The sequence below is a fragment of the Erythranthe guttata genome, chromosome 10 (genome assembly GCF_056151865.1).
Source record: "Erythranthe guttata isolate IM_541 chromosome 10, IM_541, whole genome shotgun sequence".
NCBI classification, from domain to species: Eukaryota; Viridiplantae; Streptophyta; class Magnoliopsida; order Lamiales; family Phrymaceae; genus Erythranthe; species Erythranthe guttata.
This window is the reverse complement of record NC_142542.1, coordinates 922,598-944,346: the sequence shown is the minus strand read 5'-3', so window position 1 is coordinate 944,346 and position 21,749 is coordinate 922,598. Positions and strand designations below refer to the sequence as shown.

Sequence of the window (21,749 nt, the reverse complement as noted above, 5' to 3'; positions counted from 1 at the left end):
CCTATACTATAAAATGTGACAAAGTGGCTCCTGCTGTCAAACCATATTAAGAAATCCGTCAATTTTCAAAGTTGACCGACCATTCCACTAGATAAAGAGGTCATGTACCTGTATTTTCCTAATTCAATATGTTCGAATTTTGTTTGGTTAACGAACTCGAATTCGTTACGTTACAATCAAATTAATATGTGTACATGACCCAGACTGTGTTTTTAGTTACATACAGACTAGTGGCAAAACAATCGAAGCTCAACGAACAAATAAGCATATCGGATAATGCTTTTCCATTATTCAATTTAAGACGATAAAAACCTATTTGAAAATATTACAAAGACATATAGGTGAAATACAATACCAGAAAACTAACATCATCTCAATAGTTGTTTTAGACACTACAGCTGATTGTATCACGAAAAAATAGAGCCCGGAGTATAATCCGATTACCCGAAGCTAAATCTCACATTTCAAATACCTGTTTTTCATTCAGACATATTTTTCTAGTTCCTACAAAATAAATATGTCGAGGGAGACTAAAAACTAGATACCGTTGTCGCTAGAGCTTTGCTCTTGTTTCTTGCGATTCCCCTCTGTGATGCTTTCAAATTCTTTTTCTGCTGCTGCAATTAGACGCTTCACTGTGTCGAATGTAGTAAGCCTTATGCTGCAACATACAAATAACTGGAATGAATGAATGAATGTGTGTGTGTGTGTGTGTGTGTGTGTGTGTGTGTGTGTGTGTGTGTGTGTGTGTGTGTGTGTGAGTGAGAGAGAGAGAGAGAGAGAGAGAGAGAGAGAGAGAGAACCTGCTATTTGGTAGCGTTTTTAATGCATTGGGAAGGAAACCTCTGTAAAGTCCAACTAAACCATCACGAGCCACAATGCCTGATTCGAAAACGTTCGTCCAGACAATCAGCAATTGGAGTTATGCATAAACTTAACATTGATTAACTTAATTAGCCGTCTAAGTATAATTAATTACCAGGAAAGGCATCCAAAATTGTTACGTAAGGAGTGCCCCTCATTTGCATTTGTCGCCGAACTGTGTCCAAAGGATAGCACATGAGTGTGGCTACCGAGGCTGAAACAAGTGCTGTTACCAGAGACGCTTCGGTTTTCTTCTGGTATTTTTCAGGCAAAGACTTCTTCACCCTGAGATTCAGACAAGATTACGATTAAAGTCTGTAAACTTATTCTGCCTGAACAGCAAAAGAATTGGAGAAATACTAAAATTAGTAAAGCTCACAAGTCAAACACGCAAAAATTCACTGCAATGTAAGGCGCGATTCCGATAAGAGAAGGTCCTAGACCATTATAAAATGACGCAAATCCTTCCTCTCTCATCATGTTTATAGCAACCTGCACAACATATAAGATAAATTATATATTTTTCATCTCATACAGAGAGCCGAAAAGGGAACAAATAGTTTTTTTTTTTTTTTTTTTTTTTTTACCTCTGACATTGTTTTGTATCCAGGTTCAACAGCCAACCTCAATCGAAGGACATCGAGCGGATAGGTAACCTAGGAAAATAACATATAATTGAGATACAATCACTTTTTCGAAAAGCAAAAATTTACAAAATTCAGTAGTGGTGAGGACATGTAATAAATTCATTTCAACTTACAAAAGTAGAAGTCATGCCAGCACATGCACCTGCTGCTAATCTTCCAATTACAGAGAGCTCACCATCTTTCCCTCGAAAAAGTTTCTGAAAAACGAAACGTAATCAATTTACATCATTAAAAAATTAATATCTGATGTGGCGCTATGCTACTTATAGAATACAGTTTCACCGTCACCTTGTATGTTTCATAGGCGAAAAGCTGTACGGCACTGTAAGGAATGATCCGTATCACCTAGAGATTGAAAAAAATGGAGCAAAACCGTGTTTTAATAGAAGATCATAAACTAACTAAACTTCGGACGCTGTAGAAAATCTCGGAGTGCAGAGAGCAGATGAATACCTGAGGGAGATTCCCTTTCCAGTACCCTTTTAATCCTTCTTCCTTCCCGATCAACGTGAAAGCCTAATTTTAAATTCAAAAGATTACTGCATATGGAAACCTTGTACAGCTAATTCAGAAAATATACAGAATTATTCAAAGTAAAGATGAAAAAACTCGGGATTAATCAAATAGATAGCTTATATAGAAATTAGGAAACCAAAGAATCCATTAAATGGGCGTATCTTTTCATAACTATGGTGACGTCATCTTTTAATGAATGCTTTATGCTCGTTCACAAGTCGCAACATTTGTAGGCAATAGAAAATCAGAGATAAACCATTACTCATAAAGGATTAAAAGGTAATGCTTTACACATCGTCTTGTATTTCTACTGTCAACGAAAGTACTTGCGTTTCCCAATTGACAATAAAAAAAATTAAATTGTGGAATATTGTGCGAAAAAAGGAAAAACTCGTAATCAGCATCAGTAGGAAAGATGCAATTGGAGTACCTCTGCAAATCCTATTGCCTTCTTTGCGCCTTCTTGTCCAGCTCTAAGTCCATGAGTCTGCATAATACGACCGAATAAATAATCAGTAAATGCAATTAACATCACTAAGCTTTAGTAACGAGAACGAGTAATGCAACAAGTGCGTCAGATTCATTAACTTAATTTAATCATCTTATAAATTAGTAGAATCAACCCCCATAATTATATCAAAATTCTTCTTTTAGCAGCAGCTACAATTATTTTAGACAAGTATGGTAGTTGACACATGCAACAAAACTAGATGAATTCATTATTTTACAAATGCTTTTAAAACAAACGACAAAATCGCATGACACATGAATAAGGTAAAGAGTAGAAAGCATCAGCATTATCATTTTTTTAATACAGCATTAGCACAAAAAAAATTAGGAATAATATACCTAATAAAACCATAAATTAAATTAAATTATATTCACTAGAGATATATTAAAGTACACCAGCAAATGCAGAGTTAAAGCTTCTAAACCTGCCTAACTTTCATAAATAATGCAAAACTTTTCCTAACAGATTATGCATTCCCCCAAATACTGAACATAACCGAGAAAAAAATTTAAAAAATAAAATTAAAAAATAAAACCTTAGAATACAACAACAAAATCGGGGGCGAAAAAATCAGTCGATTTACAAAAAACCACAAAAAATTCTGATTTTTAGAAAAAACAAACCTGCAACAGAAGCTTAATTCGGTCGAGCGGCGCGGTGACGGTTTTGGCGGAGGCGCCGGCAATTGCGCCGGCGGCGAAGAGCGCGGCGTCTTTAGGAAGCAATGCAACCATAGCCAATGGGTGCTTGAGAAGCTGGTCGAACGAAGGCGAGAATTCCTTTTCATCTCGTTTCTCCGCAAGCGATACACACGCGAAATTGGACCTTCTGACATTGCGACCGTTGGGGAACAATTTGGTTCGACATTGAACCGGTTCTGGTGAATTATCCGGGTCAAGACCCGGAATTTTGCGCCATACTAATTTAGCTCGATTATTATCGGTCATAGCTGAATAGAGGTTGGGCTTCTGTTTTTCTCCCCCTCGGTTCAGATAAGGTGCCGAAGTTTGGTTGCAGTTTTCTTGCAGACAAGAGAGAGAAAGAGGAGAGAGAGAGAGGGAATGAAATAGAAAGAGAGGACAGTTTTTGGGGGTTTTATTCTATTTTTGTTTAATTTTTAATTACTGGGTCTCTGTCTTTATTTATTTTCATACACCCCCAAATCTGAAAGTGGGTTGGATTTTTCAATATTTTATTTGAAAACGACTGCGATTTCATAAAATGTTATATTTTATTTTAAATATATTTTTTGTTTATAGCATAGTTGCTATAAAAAAAATTATTTTGTAATTTATTAGAAATAATTTTATTTTTTTAAACTAATTTCTGCGGGAATCTTTTTTCTTCTCTGAAATATTTAAAAAAAAAACTGTTATGCAATATTTTATTTTCTGCATGCATTTTGCATGCACCAAAATTGCAAGTAGAATAATAGTGGAGAATTACCAAACGATGTCGTTTTGATGAAGGAGGCCCGTATATTGGGCTTTTGGTTCACTTAATTCAGTAACATAGGCCCATAAAACATAGGGCCGCCAGCCACTAGATCGCAATAATTCAAACTCTCAAAGCCTTAATTATGCTACTGATTTAGGTCTACTGTATTTATGTGATGCAAAAAAGTTGTATTTATGAGTGTATATAATATAATTTTATTAAGTTATGATTATTAATTAGCCTAATTATCAAATTTATTAATTTGTAAAATATCTTATCTTGATTTTATGGCTACTGCGATTCATTCACACGTAAAAACACACGCTCGTATTAGTGTAGACGAACGGTAATAATCTAACGAGCGTACATTAATACACTTCACCGCGTTTGCAACAAAATATAAATCTATAATAGTACATCATTCCAACTTGTAAGGTTATTTACAATACATTAACGAAGATTTTGATGTAGAGTTTAATTAATGCTGACTAAAGTGGCGCGTCAAACAGGAAAAAACACGCCGCAATGACAACGTAACATAGCAGAAGAACGAGCCCCTTTATGTAATGAGACGTTCCGTCCTGCAAAAATTCGGACATATCTTACCATCACTAATTGTTTTTAGAATAAATTAACGTCGCAAATTAGAAGTTCGTAAACTAATTAGACCAGCTTAATTAAGTACCTGTAATGTGAAGCTTGTTACAAGTATTGATAGAGCAAGAGCGCTTGTTCCAAGCAGACTGAAATCGAGATCCATTCCGATTCCCGCGATCCATGATACTATTACACTTAATGGTATCTGATTTATTATTTTTTATTCAGACAAATAAACAGAATTTAGTATTATTTATCGACTTTGATTAATATTTCATAGCAAGAAAGTTGAAAATCTCACCACAAACATCGAAATTTGAGTTGCTGAACCTAGAGCAACGCCTAAAGATATATCCTGCATCGTAAAAATAGTTAAAATCTAACTTTTTTTTTTACATTTAAATATATTGAGAATTAATGAAAATTTAATCGGGGGTTACCAATTTATTTTTGAATGCGAAAATAATAGCCCCGGCGTGTTCTGCTGCGTTTCCGACTATCGGCAGTAGGATCACACTAATGAAGCTGATAGACAATCCCCAAGTATCTGATGCTGCCTACATATTTAAATTCCAAATTATCCACAATTAATTGTATTCAAATGTATTATAAAGTTGAAGATATATATATTTTAAACATAAATAAATAATATATGTGCAATATAAATATTAGGTACTTACTTCAATAGTTGCCACAACATATTCAGAGAGAAGAGCAACAACACCAGTCATTAGAGCTAACCAAATAAACGCACTCCAGAAACTAATCACCGGTGATTCGTCATTCGATACAACATCTTCGTCATTGTTTTCTTCGCTCTGAAAAATTTATACACAAATCGATTTTTCATACGAAAAAATCATCAACACTAACGAAGCATTATTAAGAAAATAAAAAAAAAATAAAAAAATTAATTAAGTCACCTCTTGTTCTTCGAAAAACTGTCGATGAGTCCACAACTGGAAAAGTAGATAAGCAATGTACGCAACTAGCATAATTACGCTACACGCCCTCGACAACTGAAGTGTCCGAACGGCTATCAGCTCCGTAGATTTTCCAGCAAATTTAAAAATTAACGGAAAAACATGGCACATTAATCCCAACAACAAAAGCAGCGAGTTCACATCCGCTTGTTTCTGTCGATTTCGATACAAAGAATATCAATAACGTTAATCAGATAAAATTCATAATATTTTCAAATTAATATTATTATATATACTGATTTAATTTTAATTTTAAATCTAATTTTTTTACTTACTCTGTCGAATTTTTGTTGCTTGGATAAATTTACAATGCCACCGCAGAAAAGAGAGCTTCCGAGAACTAAAAGAAGGTTCGAGAGAATCGAGCCAAGAAGAGAGTACTTGACAACATCTACTTTGTGTTTAATCAGAGCAAGTATTGCAATTATCAGCTCTGTTGCATTTCCACATGTTGCATTTAAAAGTCCCCCAACTGCATAACATAATTAATTACAGCAATAATTAATAATTAATGGTATAATTAATGTTTTTATTAATTACAGCCAGAATTGTTTTTAAATTGCAATTCGAAGGAAATAAGGTTGAAATGATTTGATTTAATCACCTGTTGGCCCTGTGAAGAAAGCAATTTGCCTGCAATTTGACAAACTGTTAGCCCCTGATAAATATTATATAGTTTATTAATAAAAAAAAATGAACTATATATATTAAAATTAAAATTAATCATTTCTTACTCTGTGAGGAAACTGATACGTTCGGCAAGTGGGGTGAGACCAAGCAGACTCAAAGCAAATATCCATGGCTGCTTATAATTAATTAGAAGATAATTAATTAACCACAATTAATTATTTGAGATAATTTCAATAAATGCAAATGAGCACATTATATTATATTAATAAAAAAAAATGCGTCAGAAACAATTTTTTAATTCATTCAAAATTAAATGCAAAATAATTGATTAAAAATTTAATATTTGCCATGCAGGCTGCAAGATGCTATAGAACTGGATGCAATAATTAATTAATTAATTCAAATTACCAATAAAACAAAAAATGAAATAAAAAAAATAATAAAAAATTCTTACACTTTGGTAATTGCGACATTTAGCAAAAATGGCAAAAGGGATAGCAACAAACAAAACAGAAAGCTTCGTCCCCAGCAAAACTTCCTGCAAATTAGCCAAAAACAATCTCAACAACCCGACCCGAATTCTTGAAACCAGTGAAAGATCCGATTTCTTCCGGAGTGAAGAAGCCGACATGTTGTGGGATCTCCGGCCGCCATTCTTCATCTCTTTGCTCAACACCTTTATATTTCCATTTTCCAAAAGCCACGCCTCTGGTTCTGGAGATGCCGCCATTTAATTTCTTCTTCTTTTTTATTTATTTATTTATTTTAAATAATAATAAATTGTTTGTGAATTTAGTGGGTTTTGGGTATATGCCTAAAAAACAACGAAAACTCATGCAAATAGAAGCAAGGCTGAAGTGACAGCGAGTGTACGATGTGCAAAAGGTGGCAGCATTAATCAACTTTTATTTTGCTGCCTTCTTTTTTTTTAGGTCTGGTGATGTAATAAATCTGTATGTGCGCATGTTTTGTGTGTATATATATATATACAAAATATATATATTAACAAATAAATACATGGATTGGGAATTTTCCGCGAAGCTTCAGTTCTTACCATGAGGCATGAACAACGTAACAGCATCCAGCTTTTGCCACCTGTGTATATATATATCCCGTGATTCTTTTCTTTTAATTGAGTTTCCCATTTTTTAAAAATTTTCAGATTGGTGTGGATTAATTGCAGAGTCCTAAAGTATTTATTTATTAGGAGATCATATAAATTTATTTCTGTATTTGGCAAGAGTTATTAAGGAATACGAATTTATGGTTTTTAATTGAGTTTCCCATTTTTTTTATTTTCAGATTTGTTTGCATTTATTTCAGATTCCTAAGCTCTTTATTACAAAATAATATTTGTTTTTTTCTTTATTTGGAACTAATTATATTATTTAAAGATACATAATTTCGTAATTAGACTAATAGTCCAAATCAAACAGGCCCGAGTAGAAAAGGATCAAGCTAGCCCATGTCCAAGTAGGCCCAATTTGATACTTTTAAATTAAATAAATAAATTGAAATTAATATAGGAACATATCCTAATTAATATATAATAATAATATGCATATATAAATCTTAAAACAATGAAATTTAAAATTGAAAAAAAAAATTTTATTGGCTGCATAATGATTGAATAGTTGGTGTACGGCCCATGTACGTTTGTATCGAAACTTCCTCGAAATTTCTTAAATAAAAACCGTGACATGCAAGAAGACACCAAATTTCTATTTTTGGCCATTCTCTAAAACATAAATTATAGTGATAAGTTTTCTTATTCTTCAACTAGTGATTATTCGTTGCATGTTTGAATTAGAAAAAAAGGTGAGAAGATTATAAAGTCAGAGTTCTGTTGGAACAAAATTATGGTACTTAGAATTATAAGGCATGGTAACTTTCTGCGAAAACGTCAAGTAACTTGCTATTGGCGCAAGAACGAACATCATATGAATGGACAAACAATTACGAATCGCTCTATTTTCAGCTCGTGTCCAAAACTATGTTATGCAGACCCATATTTGATAACTCATCATATCATAAACTATATCGCTGCAAAATACAACGATTATGTTATTTCCTCGAAATTTCATCACGGCATGAGTAATGCAATAAAACGCCGATGTCACACGCAACGTTTGTAGCTATACAAGTTGTGGAGCCTAAAATAAATAATACGTGTTTCTAGCTATACAATGTTACATTCGGTGAAATATACCAGGTGATCTTGAACCATTGATTTACACGTACGTGTTCTTAGTGGTAGTTATTTGTATAGATCTATGATGCAAAATTGTCCGATGATTTTCACCCGATATAGCATCTCATAGACTGATGTACATATAAATAAAATGAATTGAAAATGAGTTTTTAATGCAAGAATGGGCTGAAATTATAAAAAAATAATGGGCTGTGACCTGTGGGCCTATGCTAACTAAATAGTAAAGATGGGGAATTCTTACAAGTATGGCCCATTTATTTGGACAGCCCAATTAAGTATACCGGGCTTATATTTAGGAACCCAATTATTTTTTCTCTTTTTTTTTTTTTTTTTTTTTAATAATTCAATTGACACGTCTGCAAAAGAAAACAAAACGTTGCTGATTCAGCATCGTTGAGTTCGATGACAACTGACATAGCTCTTATCAGGTATGTTACACACAGTGAGTGAGAACTGAGGAGAAGAAATGGTCGGGCCGGGTCGACCCCAGTTCGTGTTATTCGGGTCATCCATTGTTCAGCAGAGTTTTATCGATGGAGGATGGGGAGCTATTCTTGCCGATCTCTACGATCGCAAGGTGCGTAAGCTGAAACCCTAATTTCGTTTTTTTTCCACAATTCATTTAATTAAAACTTAATACCCAATCAAGCCTAGTGAATATTCATGTTTGGATTTCTGATTGTATGAATATTAATAGCTTTAATCGAGTAATTGTTGCTGAATAGAAACAAGTTCCGCCAAAGATTCATTCTTTACAGTAACTGAGTTGATTCCAATTTATGATTTTGCTTGCATTCTGATCATGGTTAATTTATTATGAGTGGCAATTTAATATGATTTCTGCCCCATTTTAGGCAGACATATTTCTGCGAGGATATTCCGGGTGGAATTCGAGGCGCGCTCTTCAAGTTCTGCACCAAGTTTTCCCAAGGGTATGTGCTTGATCATGAGTATTTTTAATGGTGGTCAAATTAAATATAGTTTTTTTGTTAATTGAAATTGAAACATGGTTTAAATCTTGTTTAATTAGGACGCGGATATTCAGCCGTCTCTGGTGATTGTATATTTCGGTGGCAATGATGCAATGCACCCTCACCCTAGTGGCTTAGGTGCTCATGTTCCTTTACGTGAATATATCGAAAACATGAAAAAGATTTATCTTCATCTCAAGGTAACTTACGTTTTGCTTTTATTTCCGTCCAATTATGAAAAATAATTATATTATACGTAATTACCACTAATTTTGCAGAGTCTTTCGGAGAACACGAGGATAATTTTTCTCACTTCTCCTCCTCTGAACGTGGCAATGATTCGTGAACATTTCGGGTGATTTAAATCTTTAACTTAAATTCGCCTTTTAAATTTACGTCTCGGGATTTTAGAGTTTGGTCATCTTAGTATTTTTTTCTCGGCTTCTTGTTCTAACCAGTAATGCACACGATAATCAAATTCGCACAAACGAATCATGTGGTGTGTACGCTGATGCTTTAGTGGACTTTTGCCGACAATCGGATATTAAAGTCATCAACCTTTGGAAAGCGATTCAGCAAAGAGAAGATTGGGCAACAGCTTGTTTGACGTAAGTTTTTATGATCTTTGTCTTTAATTTTAACTAGATATTGTTTCCGCTTCCGCTTATGACTAAGGGTTAAAAAGGTGCGATCGTGTTATTTAATTATTTTTTTCCTTCGTATTTTACGATTGTCATATGTATAGAGATGGAATCCATTTTTCGCGAGAAGGGAGCGAAATTGTAGTGAAGGAGATATTGAAGGTTATAAAAGAGGCTGGTTGGGAACCGAGCCTTTATTGGACAACAATGCCAAATGAATTTGCCGAAGATTCGCCTTATTACATGGTCCGCAGTGATGGTAAAACCACCTTCAATGTCTCTAATGGAATTTCTCGATGGAAAATCAAGTGGACGGGTAATGAAATTAAGTCAAAGCTTTGACCTTTAGTTCTACTTCTCCCTAAACTATGTCTTGTACACATAAATTGAAAGCTGAATTGTATGGTTAATTTGGTCTGAACGGTTCATGTAATCAACTTTCGAATATATGTTTATTGGTAACTATTTATTTTACACATATCCACATGTACGTCAGTACGTGGGTGTAATCGTGTCCAAATTCATCGATACTACTCTGTCTAACTCACCGAAACCCCAATGTAGCATAAACAAGACCGTTTGTAGCTATAATGTTTTTTTTTTTCTGAGTTGAATTATTCATTTGGAAACGGCATTAGAATTTGATCATAGTTTTTACACCCACGAACCTCTCGATTATTTCCATAAAAAAGACAAGAAACTCGAAAAGAAATACTCATTTGCTTTCAAAATTGTTTTTTTTTGGTAGTTGGCCTCTCATAAGTCATAAGGACATATTCAGAAATAAATGATTTCTGAATCATTATTTTTTTCCTTTTTTCCTTTTTAACAAGTGGAAATTTGGTTTGTCTGGACTCTGGATAGGACTTGCAAAATTTAGGCATGTTTTGCACGGATGCCTAAAAAAGGAATATTCTCTCCTTTCCTTTTTTTTTTTTTTTTTTTTTTTTTTGGTTTTCTTTTGTGGTGAATTCAAGTTGTGTGTACTCTGTTCAGAAACGTTAAAGAAGCAATCCCCAGACTCAGAAAACTCTCCAAGAACAACAATGAGAGTGAAGAATATGCTCAGCATTTGAAATCAATAATCACACATAGTTACACACACAGTGAGTGAGTGAGAGAGAGTAGAGAGAGAAAATGGTGGGGCCCAGTCGACCGCAGTTTGTGTTATTTGGGTCTTCAATTGTGCAGATCTCCCTCAACGTTGGAGGCTGGGGTTCAATCCTCACTGACCTTTATGATAGAAAGGTATTTATTTCTTTTCTTTTATTTTCTTGATTTTATTTTATTTATTCTTCTTCATCTAAATTTGTATATACAGTTATATTTTGTGATTTGTTACTCAAATGAAGTTAAATTAATGTTTTTGGGGTCAATCTATAATTTCGTGTTCTTCGGATCCTTTTTACAATGTAGGCAGACGTAATATTACGAGGCTATGCCGGCTGGAATTCGAGGAATGCTCTTCAAGTCTTGAATCAGATTTTCCCACATGTACATTTACATTAACTGCATCTCCTAATGAATTATATTGACGAATCGGTTCTGTAATATCTATATCTAATTCGCCGGTTTTGACAGGATGCTGGTGTTCAGCCGTCTCTGGTGATAGTATATTTTGGTGGGAACGATGCAATGCGCCCTCACCCTAGTGGATTAGGCCCTCATGTTCCTTTACATGAATATATCCAAAACATGACAAAGATTTATCTTCATCTCAAGGTATAATAACACAACGCCGTCGATACCGTTAATTTTTAGGAATTTATGAAACGTGTGTTGTCTTTGTGCTAATTTCGACCCGTTGCTTCTATGTCTACATATATATATATATATATATATATATATATATATTTCTCGTTCTATATATATATATATATATATATATATATATATATATATATATATATATATATATATATAGAACGAGAAATATATATATATATATATATATATATATATATATATATATATATATATATATATATATATATAGAACGAGAAATATATTAACATTTAGGATATTTTGATGTTAATAATAGTTATTAGCATGTATTTGCACCTGCAGAGTCTTTCGGAAAATATGCGGATAATTTTTCTTACATGTCCTCCTGTAGACGAGGCAATGATCTTCCAATATTACGGGTGATCTTAACTTCGTTGAATTTTATTATCAGTGTTTTTTTTTTAATATATATGTCGAACGTAATCATCTAAAACGTCTCTCTCTCTCTCAGCAATGCGTTTGATAATCAAGAAAGGACAAACGAGGGCTGCCGTATCTATTCTGCAGCATTGGTCGAAATGTGCAAACAAATCGATTGCCAAGTCATCAATCTCTGGACAGCTTTCCAGCATAGAGATGATTGGGGAGCAGCTTACTTATTGTAAGTCCATGCTTAATTACACGATTCCGGATTTAATTAATCTCTAATCCCCAACTAAAAAGCTAACTCAAACAATTAGTTGAATATATATATATATATATATATATATATATATATATATATATATATATATATATATATATATATATATTTTGATTGTTTCTCCACACACACACACATATATATATAGGGATGGAATTCATTTGTCGTCGGAAGGGTGCAAGATAGTAGTGAAGGAGATATTGAAGGTACTTAGAGAGGCAGAATGGGAACCAAGCTTGTATTGGATTAAAATGGCTGATGAATTTTCTGATGATTCACCTTATTACACAGTTTGTCCTAACGGCAAAACCACTATGAACATCTCCCACTATATTTCTCGATGGAAAATCGAGTGGATGGATCGCGACGAAGCTGATTCTATCGATTCCAAGTCTTTATTAATGTAGAAATATTCCAAACTTGAAGATGCCAATATTTTTTGCTAGTAAGAAGAGCTCATGATTAATTGGAGGGCCATTTATGATTCTGAATTCTGAAACTGTGTCAAAATTTAAAATTAGGTGTGTGTTTGGTGACAAAATAAAATATTGCATTAAATTGTGTAAATTACAACCACCTCCCCGAGATCAAGTTTAATTACAAAAAAAACTTTCTTTTTGAGAAATTACATCCAGTTCCCTTAAGTTTGTAAATTTCTTACATCCACCCCCTACAGAAGGTTTTTAATGAAAGAAATCTATAAATTTGAGGATGAATGTAATTATGGAAAATTGAGGGGGGGTTTCGTAATTTACTCTAAAATAGACCTTACCTACCAAACCCCCTCTGTTTGACAATCTAGTCTAGAAACAAACGTGTGTTGGTTTTATTTTGACTTACGAAAATAAAATGAAGTAGCTTTCACATTGGTCCGCATTTATAAATTTTGAGCTAAACAAACTATAAATGGGGTAGTTAGAACTTTGTTTACCAGTCCTATCCACTCGTTGCCCTACCAAATTATTATCGTACCCTATCGAAATGTTTTGGTAGAGCAACGACACTCTATATTATTAAAATGGTATTACATTACTGTATCGAAATATTATTGATAAATAAAATTTTATTTTCATAATTAATTTATTATATATAAAAAGTAAATATATTCTTTAACTATCTACTATTAATTAAAATTAATATATTCTTTAGGTATGTCAAAAATATTTAAAATTGCTTTAATTAATAATGATATAATTGATGTTAAAAGTTTTTATATTATAATTTTATTTACAAAATATTTAATATTAGATAAATTAAGAACATATATTTAGAATACTTATGTCATAAATAATAGTTTTGAAAAGTTTAAACATGCATGTACCTTGAATTGTTTTGAAAAAAATATTCAATTTATACTTAAATAGTAGATAATATAAATTGGTAATTAGTAATTATCATTACCATATCCTATCATACCGAAATTTTGATACCCAAAATGGGTAAAAGGATAAGTGGGACAGGCAAAAATATGAATTAGAAAAACATATGATACAATACGATGCGATACGATACTGTTTAGAAAAATAAATGTATTCACATGGTTAATATTTATATTCGAAGAATGGGTTGACTTGTCACAACCAAGGACCACCTACGAAATAACAAAGAAGTAAGAAAAATTAACAGCTACCTAGTACCTAGTACCTACCCACAAACAAAGCATATACACACAACCAAAGCTTCAAAAGCCAACTACTTTCTCTTCATAGCTCCAACCTTCCCTTTTCAATTAATTCCTTCAAAAAAGAAAAAAACACACACACACACACAGCTGCAGCAGAAGAAAGAAGAAGAAGAGGAGAAATGGTGGGACCCACTCGGCCGCAGATCGTGCTATTTGGTTCATCTGTAGTTCAGATGTGTTACAACGTTGGAGGCTGGGGTGCTATTCTTGCTGACCTTTATGCTCGCAAGGTACCCTTTCTTTTTCTTTTCTTTTTCATGCTTTCTTTGACTTGTGGGGTGGGGGGGGGGGGGGGGGGGGGGTGGGGGAGGCTAGATCATTTATGGGTCTGGGTTCTTCCTAATGACTTTTGGATCATACCATATGTTGAATCAAGAATTTAAAGAAAATAAAAAATAAAAAGTACATTTATATCTATTTGTGGGGTTTAATTATATATTCTGATTTGGGATCTTGTACCTTAAAAAATATGTCACTTAATGATGGTACTGATTGATTTTAATGGAAGGCTTTTTTCTTGCTTGCTTGTACTCTCTTGTTTGTTGGGATTTTGAGTAGAGATTCTATATATATAATATATATATATATATATATGTTGAAGCATATGAAGAACAAAATCATTTACTGAATTTGGCATTTAAAGTTTCGTTAAAGGATTCATTGAATTATTTCATTCTCGATTTTTTAAGGCGGATGTCGTACTGCGAGGATACTCTGGTTGGAATACAAGGATGGCTCTCCAAATCTTGGATAAGGTTTTCCCCAAGGTACACACACACACACACACACATGCATACATAATGAAGCTAGTCGATTAAATATGCGACTTGTCGAATTATTGAACAATTCATTCGATTCATCCAAATATCATTTGCATCAGCAATGTTGTCCCCTCGAGTTTCATATACAGTTAGAACTCAAAAACCGAGACACTAACTAATAGCTTACGTGTCATTAATTAATTAATTAATTAATGGTTTGGTTTACAGGATGAAGCTACTCAGCCTTCTCTGGTTATATTATATTTTGGAGGTAATGATGCAACGAACCCTCACCCGAGTGGCCTCGGTACTCATGTGCCTCTCCCTGAATTTCTCGATAACATGAAAAAGATGATTCTTCATATCAAGGTTCGTTTTCACGTTATTCGCCCTCGTGTGTAATACAAAAAAACATTTGCAGCTGAATGCATATTGATTTTGTGGCATTTGGACAAACAGATTTATTCTGACAATAATTCTAAACAAAATTTCAGAATCTTTCGGATAAGACGAGGATAATATGTCTTACTTCTCCTCCTATCAACGAAAAACAAATTCACGCAATTTTCGGGTAATCTTATCGTGTAATAATATGTTTCGTTTTTAAGGGTTGCTCTTCTTTTGTTAATCAAGATTCGGCAATTTTTTTACCTAAAAAACAGGGATGCACTTTCTGATCAAGCGCGCACAAACGAAGGCTGTCGTATTTATTCCGAAGCTTTAGCAGAGCTGTGCCAAGAATTGGATGTTGTGCCCATCAATCTTTGGACTGCAATTCAGCAAAAAGATGACTGGGCCGATACTTGCTTTATGTAAGTACAATTTATAGCTCATTTTTGTCACTCGTTTTTTTTCTTATAAACTAAATATACTTATCGATAATTATGTTGCAATACGTCGTAAAAACTCATAATAGTATTAAAATAGCTTATCGTTGGGAACCTCTGTGTAGAGATGGAATCCATTTGTCGGCTGAAGGGAGCAAAATAGTGGTGGGGGAGATATTGAAGGTTCTGAAGAAGGTAGATTGGGAGCCAAGTTTGTACTGGTTGTCGATGGAATCCGAGTTTCCGGAAGATTCTCCGTACTATGTTGTTGGTCCTGATGGTAAAAACACTTTCAATGTGAGCACTCATATCTGTACTTGGCAAAGGGAGTGGCTCAATATTTAGTGATGGTCACTAATTTTGCAGCACGAGTTTTGGTAATTTTATATGTTTGTGTCAATGTCCTATTTTTTTTATTGGGTGTATCTCGTTTTTCGACGATATATGCATTACGTGTACCGGTCGTATTCAGAGGGATAACTCCAATTGCTGAATAAGAATTCTTGGATTATCAGATTATTGTTTTGTCACAAGTTGTTAGGCAGATACAATTCAAAGGCTTTGTTTGGCTAATTTTCAGAATTTTCTTTCTTTCATCCAAATAAATATGTTAAAACTTTTTTGTGGGAATAATGTGAAAGAATTCATTTTAATTTTTGGACAAACTAGTGTGTGGGGGTAATGGACAAACTTTTGCCCCCACATTCCTTATAATACATCAACTCATCAAAGGGTAATTATATGTATCGAACTCAATATCTGACATGCTGCGAATTAAGTAAAAATCAATTTTACATCATAATCAAACAATTGATACATACAACAGGCAGAAAACAAGTGAAAAAAACACGACACCAGATGGTAGTTGAGTCACATGTTAGTCTCTTTTTTTTTCAGGCAATTAAATCAAATTAAATCAAAAAACCGAGCTGCACACACCCATCGAGATCATAAAATCACTCTATAAATACATAAACCGGAAAGTCCACCATACTCGAGTGTTGAATCTTCAGAGTCAACGTGTTCATGTAGAAAGTTGGAATCTGCCACTAGGCTTTTTTCTTCTCCATCCCTGAAATTTACACCATGCAACAGCTTAGAGCTCAGGCTTCATGCGCAAACACAAATAAACATAACGCATTAGAAATCAAAGGTTGACCAAACTTACAAAAGCACCATAATATACAAATGTGAGCCCCGCTAGAACAATGAATCCAATTTGAAACACGTTATACCTGAAAAAGGAAAATAAAATAAAATTTACTAGGGAAGATTATGATGGCAAAATACTATTGGATACCGAGAGTAGGTTGAAAGTTTACTGACTTGTACAAGTACTTGATGCCCCGAAGTGATTGTAGTGTATGACCAAATATCTCTTGAGCTGCGGTAGCTTGGGCATAATATCCAAATGCAGTGGCGCAAAATTGAATCACACTGAGACCAAAACAGTTTAAATAATCAATTCAACATTTTGAAGGGAGCACAAAAGCTCGTTGAGGTACAAAGTAAATGACAGTCGCAAATTGCATTAAATTACAACAAAACTGAATAAACTGACAAACAAGATGAACAGAAATGCGGACATAAACTTATAAACAGATCATATGATTGCATCAAGAATTGAAGCACCTACAATTCAAGACAATTACCTGATTGAGGAAAGAAGAATGAGGCCCACATTAAAAAGAAATGAGTTCATAAGTGTAGCTCCCCATCTGTAACCAAATATCAACTTTAAGGTACCAACTCTTCAAAGGCAAGAGGTATGCAGAGTAAATGAGATAATTATAAAAAAAAATAGGAAAGAAAACACAATAAAGAAATACATACTTCATAGGATGGATCGTAATAAAAACCAACTTCAAGCCAAGCATCATTGCGCCAGCAATTACAGCAAGCAGAAGATAGAAGCAGAAGAATGCAAATGCTGCAGTTCCGAGAAGACCTACAAGTAAAAGAAACCATTATCCTCTCCAATTAAATACACCATTAGATGTTAAAGAAAGAAACCACAAACATCAGTCAGCAGTTTACCCCAAATATCATCCAATTTGATGAAGACTTCGTTGAGAAATGCCGAAAGGGGAGGATCAATCAGCAAATATATCACTATATGTGCAATCCAAGCCACTGAAACAATCAACCTGTTCAAAGTAACAAACTTGTTTAATAACATTGTCGATCTGCAGTACAAAACCGTTCAACTCCAAAAACGATCGTGGCAGCAGGGCTAAGAAACAAAACATACCCTATAACTCCAAGTACCAGTTTGGCAAGGTAGCCAAGAACAGTCATAGCCCATGAAGTCTCAGCCTGAACAAGTTAAGCAAGAATGTCATGAGGTTTTCCTTTCCACATTTTTTTTAGTATTTCAACTTTTCAGGGGGTGGGGAAGGTCGAAGAATTAGAATCTACTACGAGCATAACAAAACATGAGTTGTACGATAAGTCATTATACTATCATATATCACCTTTTCACCTTGAGGATACATTTCCTCCAAAGACTTCACGTCTTCTTCCAGCAGAAGTACCTCCTGCAAGTAAAAATAACTCGTGTAAGTAGTTATTTTGCAGTAAATAAATCCAGCAAGAGAGAAATTACATATATGCCACTAGAATATAGCTTATCTGGCCAACTGATGAGATCATAAAAGAAAACAAAAGAGCAGTAGGGGGGGAATGAAGACACGTAGCTCTGAATAAAAAATAAATGTGAAAGGTGTTTCCTATAAAACATCCACCAAGCAAGGTCAAAATATTTTAAAGTACATTTCAAATACTCAGCTCAACAAGGTCTAATCGAGAACGTCGAAATTACTATACAAAAGATGATAAAAAAAAAAAAAAAAAAAAAAGAAACTGCAAAGACGAGACAACAAACCTTTTCTACAGATTTCACATTTTTACGCCATTTTCTTCCCTTATTGCCGCTCCTTTCTTCCTGATGAAGTGCATCAGCTGCTTTTTTCAGTTCTCTTGCTTTTTTCCCCAGTTCAGTTGCTTCCTAAATGAGATCAAAATTAAGCTTCACGTGTCAATTATAGATGTCTAATCCAATAGTTAGAAGATTAGAGTTGTCTTTCTAGTCCACATGGAAAAATCTACATAACCAAAAAAGCACAATACCTTAATATATTGTGAACGTGTGATAACAGCCTTTGGACGCCGGACAAATGAAAATATAAGTCCTAGTGGAAGGCAAGCTATGCCAACCCCACCAAAGATCTGCAGATTGCAGCAATCCAAAAAAATCAGCACAACGCTAAGAATAACGTGAAAATAAAATACACTTGGAGAAAAAACACAATTCAAGGCATAAAACTATTTATAAACTAAAAAAATTTACTATATAAGTTTCAAGCAAGTGTTATTCAATATATTTTAACAGTGGATACCTATAGCCCACATTATATATTTAAAGCTTGCATACAAGAAAGAGATAATTTCATATGCCACATTAGCAATAGTTTGTGCATCCAACACAAGAGAAATTGTGGAACACCAATCATTGTTATGGAGATATTTGCTGTAAGAAAATCTAAACGGGGAAACATACGGTGAAGAGAACAGATCCCGCAATTGTAGCGAGAGCAACAATGTATTCTGGGAAAGTAGTGCGCATGGTCCATGTTGTCTCAGATGCAGCATTGGCAATATATGCGGAGCACTGAAGAATGCAAGAGGTAAGTTTAGAAAGAATCATGAAGCGAAACCAGTAAGCAATATAATTAATATATACATATTTAATCTGACCTGTCTAGTTCCACCAATACATTGTTGACCCTCGGAGAAGTTAAATGATGGTGTGAAGGGCTCAGTGGCCGAGGAGAGGTGCCTAACAGTAAAGTCCACCTTACCAATAAGCCCTAGGACAGCCAATCAAATAATATGCACAAGTAAGCCCAAATCGAAATTGATAATTGCTTATATGGAAAGAAAAATGCACTAACGACACAGATTTAGAACAAAAAAATTCCCATTCGAATGGCACATAAGGACGCCATGTTCAGCAGAAAAATATTTTCCTTCCATGAAGGTATTTAAAGTCCATATCATCCAATTATAACAATAGATGAAAATAATTTATACACCATAAATCATAATGTCGTATAACATCAACATTCATTATAGAAGTGGGGACAAATATATAAGAACTAAATAACCCGGTAAACTATTATACATTTTCCGTTCAACAGTTCAACTATAATACATGGTCAGCATCACGAGCCAAATGTGACGCCTACAAAATACAAACATTTTTATTTCACGACCAGCAAAACAGTGACCAATTAAGGAACGATTAGGTAACTAAACCACTAACGCCAATTAGAACACTGTCATAACTGAGGTAAGTCGACTAGTCGAGGCTTCATAACTATAAAGAAGCACGACTGACAAATTCTATACTGAGCTTGCAGGCTGCAGCTCAACAGTACTAAAGAATATATCACTCTACTTCAATCCAGTAAAATCATCGAATAAAACAGCAATTACTAAAGGCTTTTCCCACCAAAAAAAACCTACCGTATAAAATTCCCAGAACGAGAGCACAAACAACAGCTGTCACAATCACCCACAGCGACGCACTTTTCACCCTTTTCCATACAGTCCTGAAAAACCAAAACACAACAACAGAAACAAAATTAAGCACAAATAGGCAACAAACAAAACATGGCGAAAATTGAAAAAAATAGAAAAAACATAATGATGATAAGCCCTTACTTGTCTTGGTCGCCTTCGTAATAGAACATAGCAAACGGGATGACGAAGAAGACAAGTATGGCATCAATAATGTAAATAGCGAGCCACAAATCCTTCATCGGGAGCGTGAGATTGCAGGCGCCGTTGTAAATCGCGTGGCGGCAGGCCTGCCGGTTAGCCACGTCGGCGGGGAGCATGAGAATGGAGATGGCGGCGATTGAGAGCCCCAAAACGACGACGAATTTGGGGAAATAAGCCTGGTTGGCGTCATCTGGATGCTGGTAATTGACGAGCAGGTAGACGTTGAATACGAACACCAGAACGCAGACGATTACCGCCACAAGCAGTAGGGCTAGATTGAAATCCCCCATTTCTGGGCGGGGTGGAAATTGAGGGAGAAGCAACAGAGCAACTCTCCCCTTTTTCCAATCAACGGGTTGATCCGATTAAGTTTCGGGTCGGGAAATTGGATCTGGTTTCTTTTCTTCTTTCTTTTTTAGGATTTCTCTTTCTTCCTTCTTTGTTTAGAACAGGAGAGAGAGAGAGAGAGAAGGCGCGTTTGCGCCGGTGACAGATTCGGTGGAGAGGGGGGCTGGGGTTTGACGGACTACGCAAAATTACCATACTAGCCTTGTACTTAACATCAAATGAGGAGCTGTGCTGGAAATAACAGTTATTTTTCTATTTTTTTTTAATTGAGGATATGTGCTGGAAATAACAATTGTTTTTTTCTAATAATAAAAAAAAATCATGATCTAATAATTAACTTTAATGTATATTGATATTCTAAGTAGCACGTAAACTTCAATTTCTTAATGTTTTATGTGTTTCGGACACGTTTCATGTTCGATACTTGATGACATATATCGAACATTTTAGGGACCATTTTGCAATTTCTAAAAAGTTAGAAATGTGTTTGGAAAACAAACTTTCATATTTTTTTGTTATTTTCCTAGTTAATTACATGATTTATTGATCGACTACAAATAGATAGTTGATAATAATATTAATTTTGAATATAATTGTATGGAAATATACATAAAAACTTGTATGTGTTTGTTTATATAGCATATTTATACATATACCTTACACTTTTAATATTTATATGTTTCGTCCAAGTTTTCGTATTCTAATTTTTCCGACATGCCGTTTCCCGTATAGTCGTTTTCGATGTTTGTGCTACATAGTTGATATTAAATTATTAACATAGTGATTGTAATTTATCGGAGTTGGTCAAATTCGATTTTTACTTTTTTAAATCGAGATGGACATGGCAACAAGGATGAAGTCAATATAACTTATATAATATTTATTTTAAATGATATACTAAAACAA

At 34.2% G+C, this 21,749-nt stretch overlaps 6 protein-coding genes across 7 annotated transcripts; 3 read left to right on the top strand and 3 right to left on the bottom strand.

Moving 5' to 3' along the window:
- Positions 1-245: 245 nt before the first annotated feature.
- On the bottom strand, positions 246-3,650 carry LOC105953081 (putative envelope ADP,ATP carrier protein, chloroplastic). Its single transcript, XM_012976708.2, has 10 exons — positions 3,162-3,650; positions 2,458-2,514; positions 1,965-2,027; positions 1,800-1,856; positions 1,625-1,708; positions 1,452-1,520; positions 1,244-1,356; positions 980-1,149; positions 804-882; positions 246-661 (listed from the first exon to the last, which is right to left on the bottom strand). The coding sequence occupies exons 1-10, from the start codon at positions 3,483-3,485 to the stop codon at positions 538-540; spliced, it is 1,140 nt and encodes a 379-aa protein (XP_012832162.2). The 5' UTR covers positions 3,486-3,650; the 3' UTR covers positions 246-537.
- A 675-nt stretch (positions 3,651-4,325) lies between these two features.
- On the bottom strand, positions 4,326-7,150 carry LOC105952805 (vacuolar cation/proton exchanger 3). The gene is made up of 10 exons (XM_012976385.2): positions 6,640-7,150; positions 6,290-6,357; positions 6,160-6,188; positions 5,831-6,027; positions 5,496-5,708; positions 5,253-5,390; positions 5,013-5,129; positions 4,874-4,927; positions 4,661-4,777; positions 4,326-4,556 (listed from the first exon to the last, which is right to left on the bottom strand). The coding sequence occupies exons 1-10, from the start codon at positions 6,913-6,915 to the stop codon at positions 4,464-4,466; spliced, it is 1,302 nt and encodes a 433-aa protein (XP_012831839.2). The 5' UTR covers positions 6,916-7,150; the 3' UTR covers positions 4,326-4,463.
- A 1,616-nt stretch (positions 7,151-8,766) lies between these two features.
- Positions 8,767-11,147, top strand: LOC105953083 (GDSL esterase/lipase WDL1). Of its 2 annotated transcripts, XM_088823894.1 has the most exons (7): positions 8,852-8,974; positions 9,252-9,329; positions 9,428-9,568; positions 9,647-9,723; positions 9,827-9,976; positions 10,114-10,325; positions 11,006-11,147. In XM_088823894.1, exons 1-7 carry the CDS (start codon positions 8,864-8,866, stop codon positions 11,083-11,085), a joined length of 849 nt encoding a protein of 282 aa, XP_088680020.1. In that variant the 5' UTR covers positions 8,852-8,863; the 3' UTR covers positions 11,086-11,147. The 2 variants fall into 2 exon arrangements, with proteins under 2 accessions (XP_012832164.1, XP_088680020.1); XM_012976710.2 differs by lacking the exon at positions 11,006-11,147 and having other exon boundaries at positions 8,767-8,974; positions 10,114-10,487.
- LOC105953086 (GDSL esterase/lipase CPRD49-like) lies at positions 11,116-12,937 on the top strand. The gene is made up of 6 exons (XM_088823893.1): positions 11,116-11,257; positions 11,426-11,503; positions 11,591-11,731; positions 12,078-12,154; positions 12,247-12,396; positions 12,587-12,937. The coding sequence occupies exons 1-6, from the start codon at positions 11,147-11,149 to the stop codon at positions 12,843-12,845; spliced, it is 816 nt and encodes a 271-aa protein (XP_088680019.1). The 5' UTR covers positions 11,116-11,146; the 3' UTR covers positions 12,846-12,937.
- Positions 12,938-13,940: 1,003 nt separating this feature from the next.
- LOC105953085 (GDSL esterase/lipase CPRD49) lies at positions 13,941-16,229 on the top strand. Its single transcript, XM_012976711.2, has 6 exons — positions 13,941-14,352; positions 14,812-14,889; positions 15,112-15,252; positions 15,378-15,454; positions 15,546-15,695; positions 15,836-16,229. The coding sequence occupies exons 1-6, from the start codon at positions 14,242-14,244 to the stop codon at positions 16,053-16,055; spliced, it is 777 nt and encodes a 258-aa protein (XP_012832165.2). The 5' UTR covers positions 13,941-14,241; the 3' UTR covers positions 16,056-16,229.
- Positions 16,230-16,484: 255 nt separating this feature from the next.
- On the bottom strand, positions 16,485-21,052 carry LOC105953082 (LIMR family protein At5g01460). Its single transcript, XM_012976709.2, has 14 exons — positions 20,436-21,052; positions 20,238-20,323; positions 19,467-19,579; positions 19,270-19,380; positions 18,840-18,938; positions 18,595-18,717; positions 18,185-18,247; positions 17,962-18,026; positions 17,748-17,857; positions 17,544-17,658; positions 17,363-17,428; positions 17,037-17,147; positions 16,879-16,945; positions 16,485-16,782 (listed from the first exon to the last, which is right to left on the bottom strand). The coding sequence occupies exons 1-14, from the start codon at positions 20,783-20,785 to the stop codon at positions 16,735-16,737; spliced, it is 1,527 nt and encodes a 508-aa protein (XP_012832163.1). The 5' UTR covers positions 20,786-21,052; the 3' UTR covers positions 16,485-16,734.
- Positions 21,053-21,749: the final 697 nt, after the last annotated feature.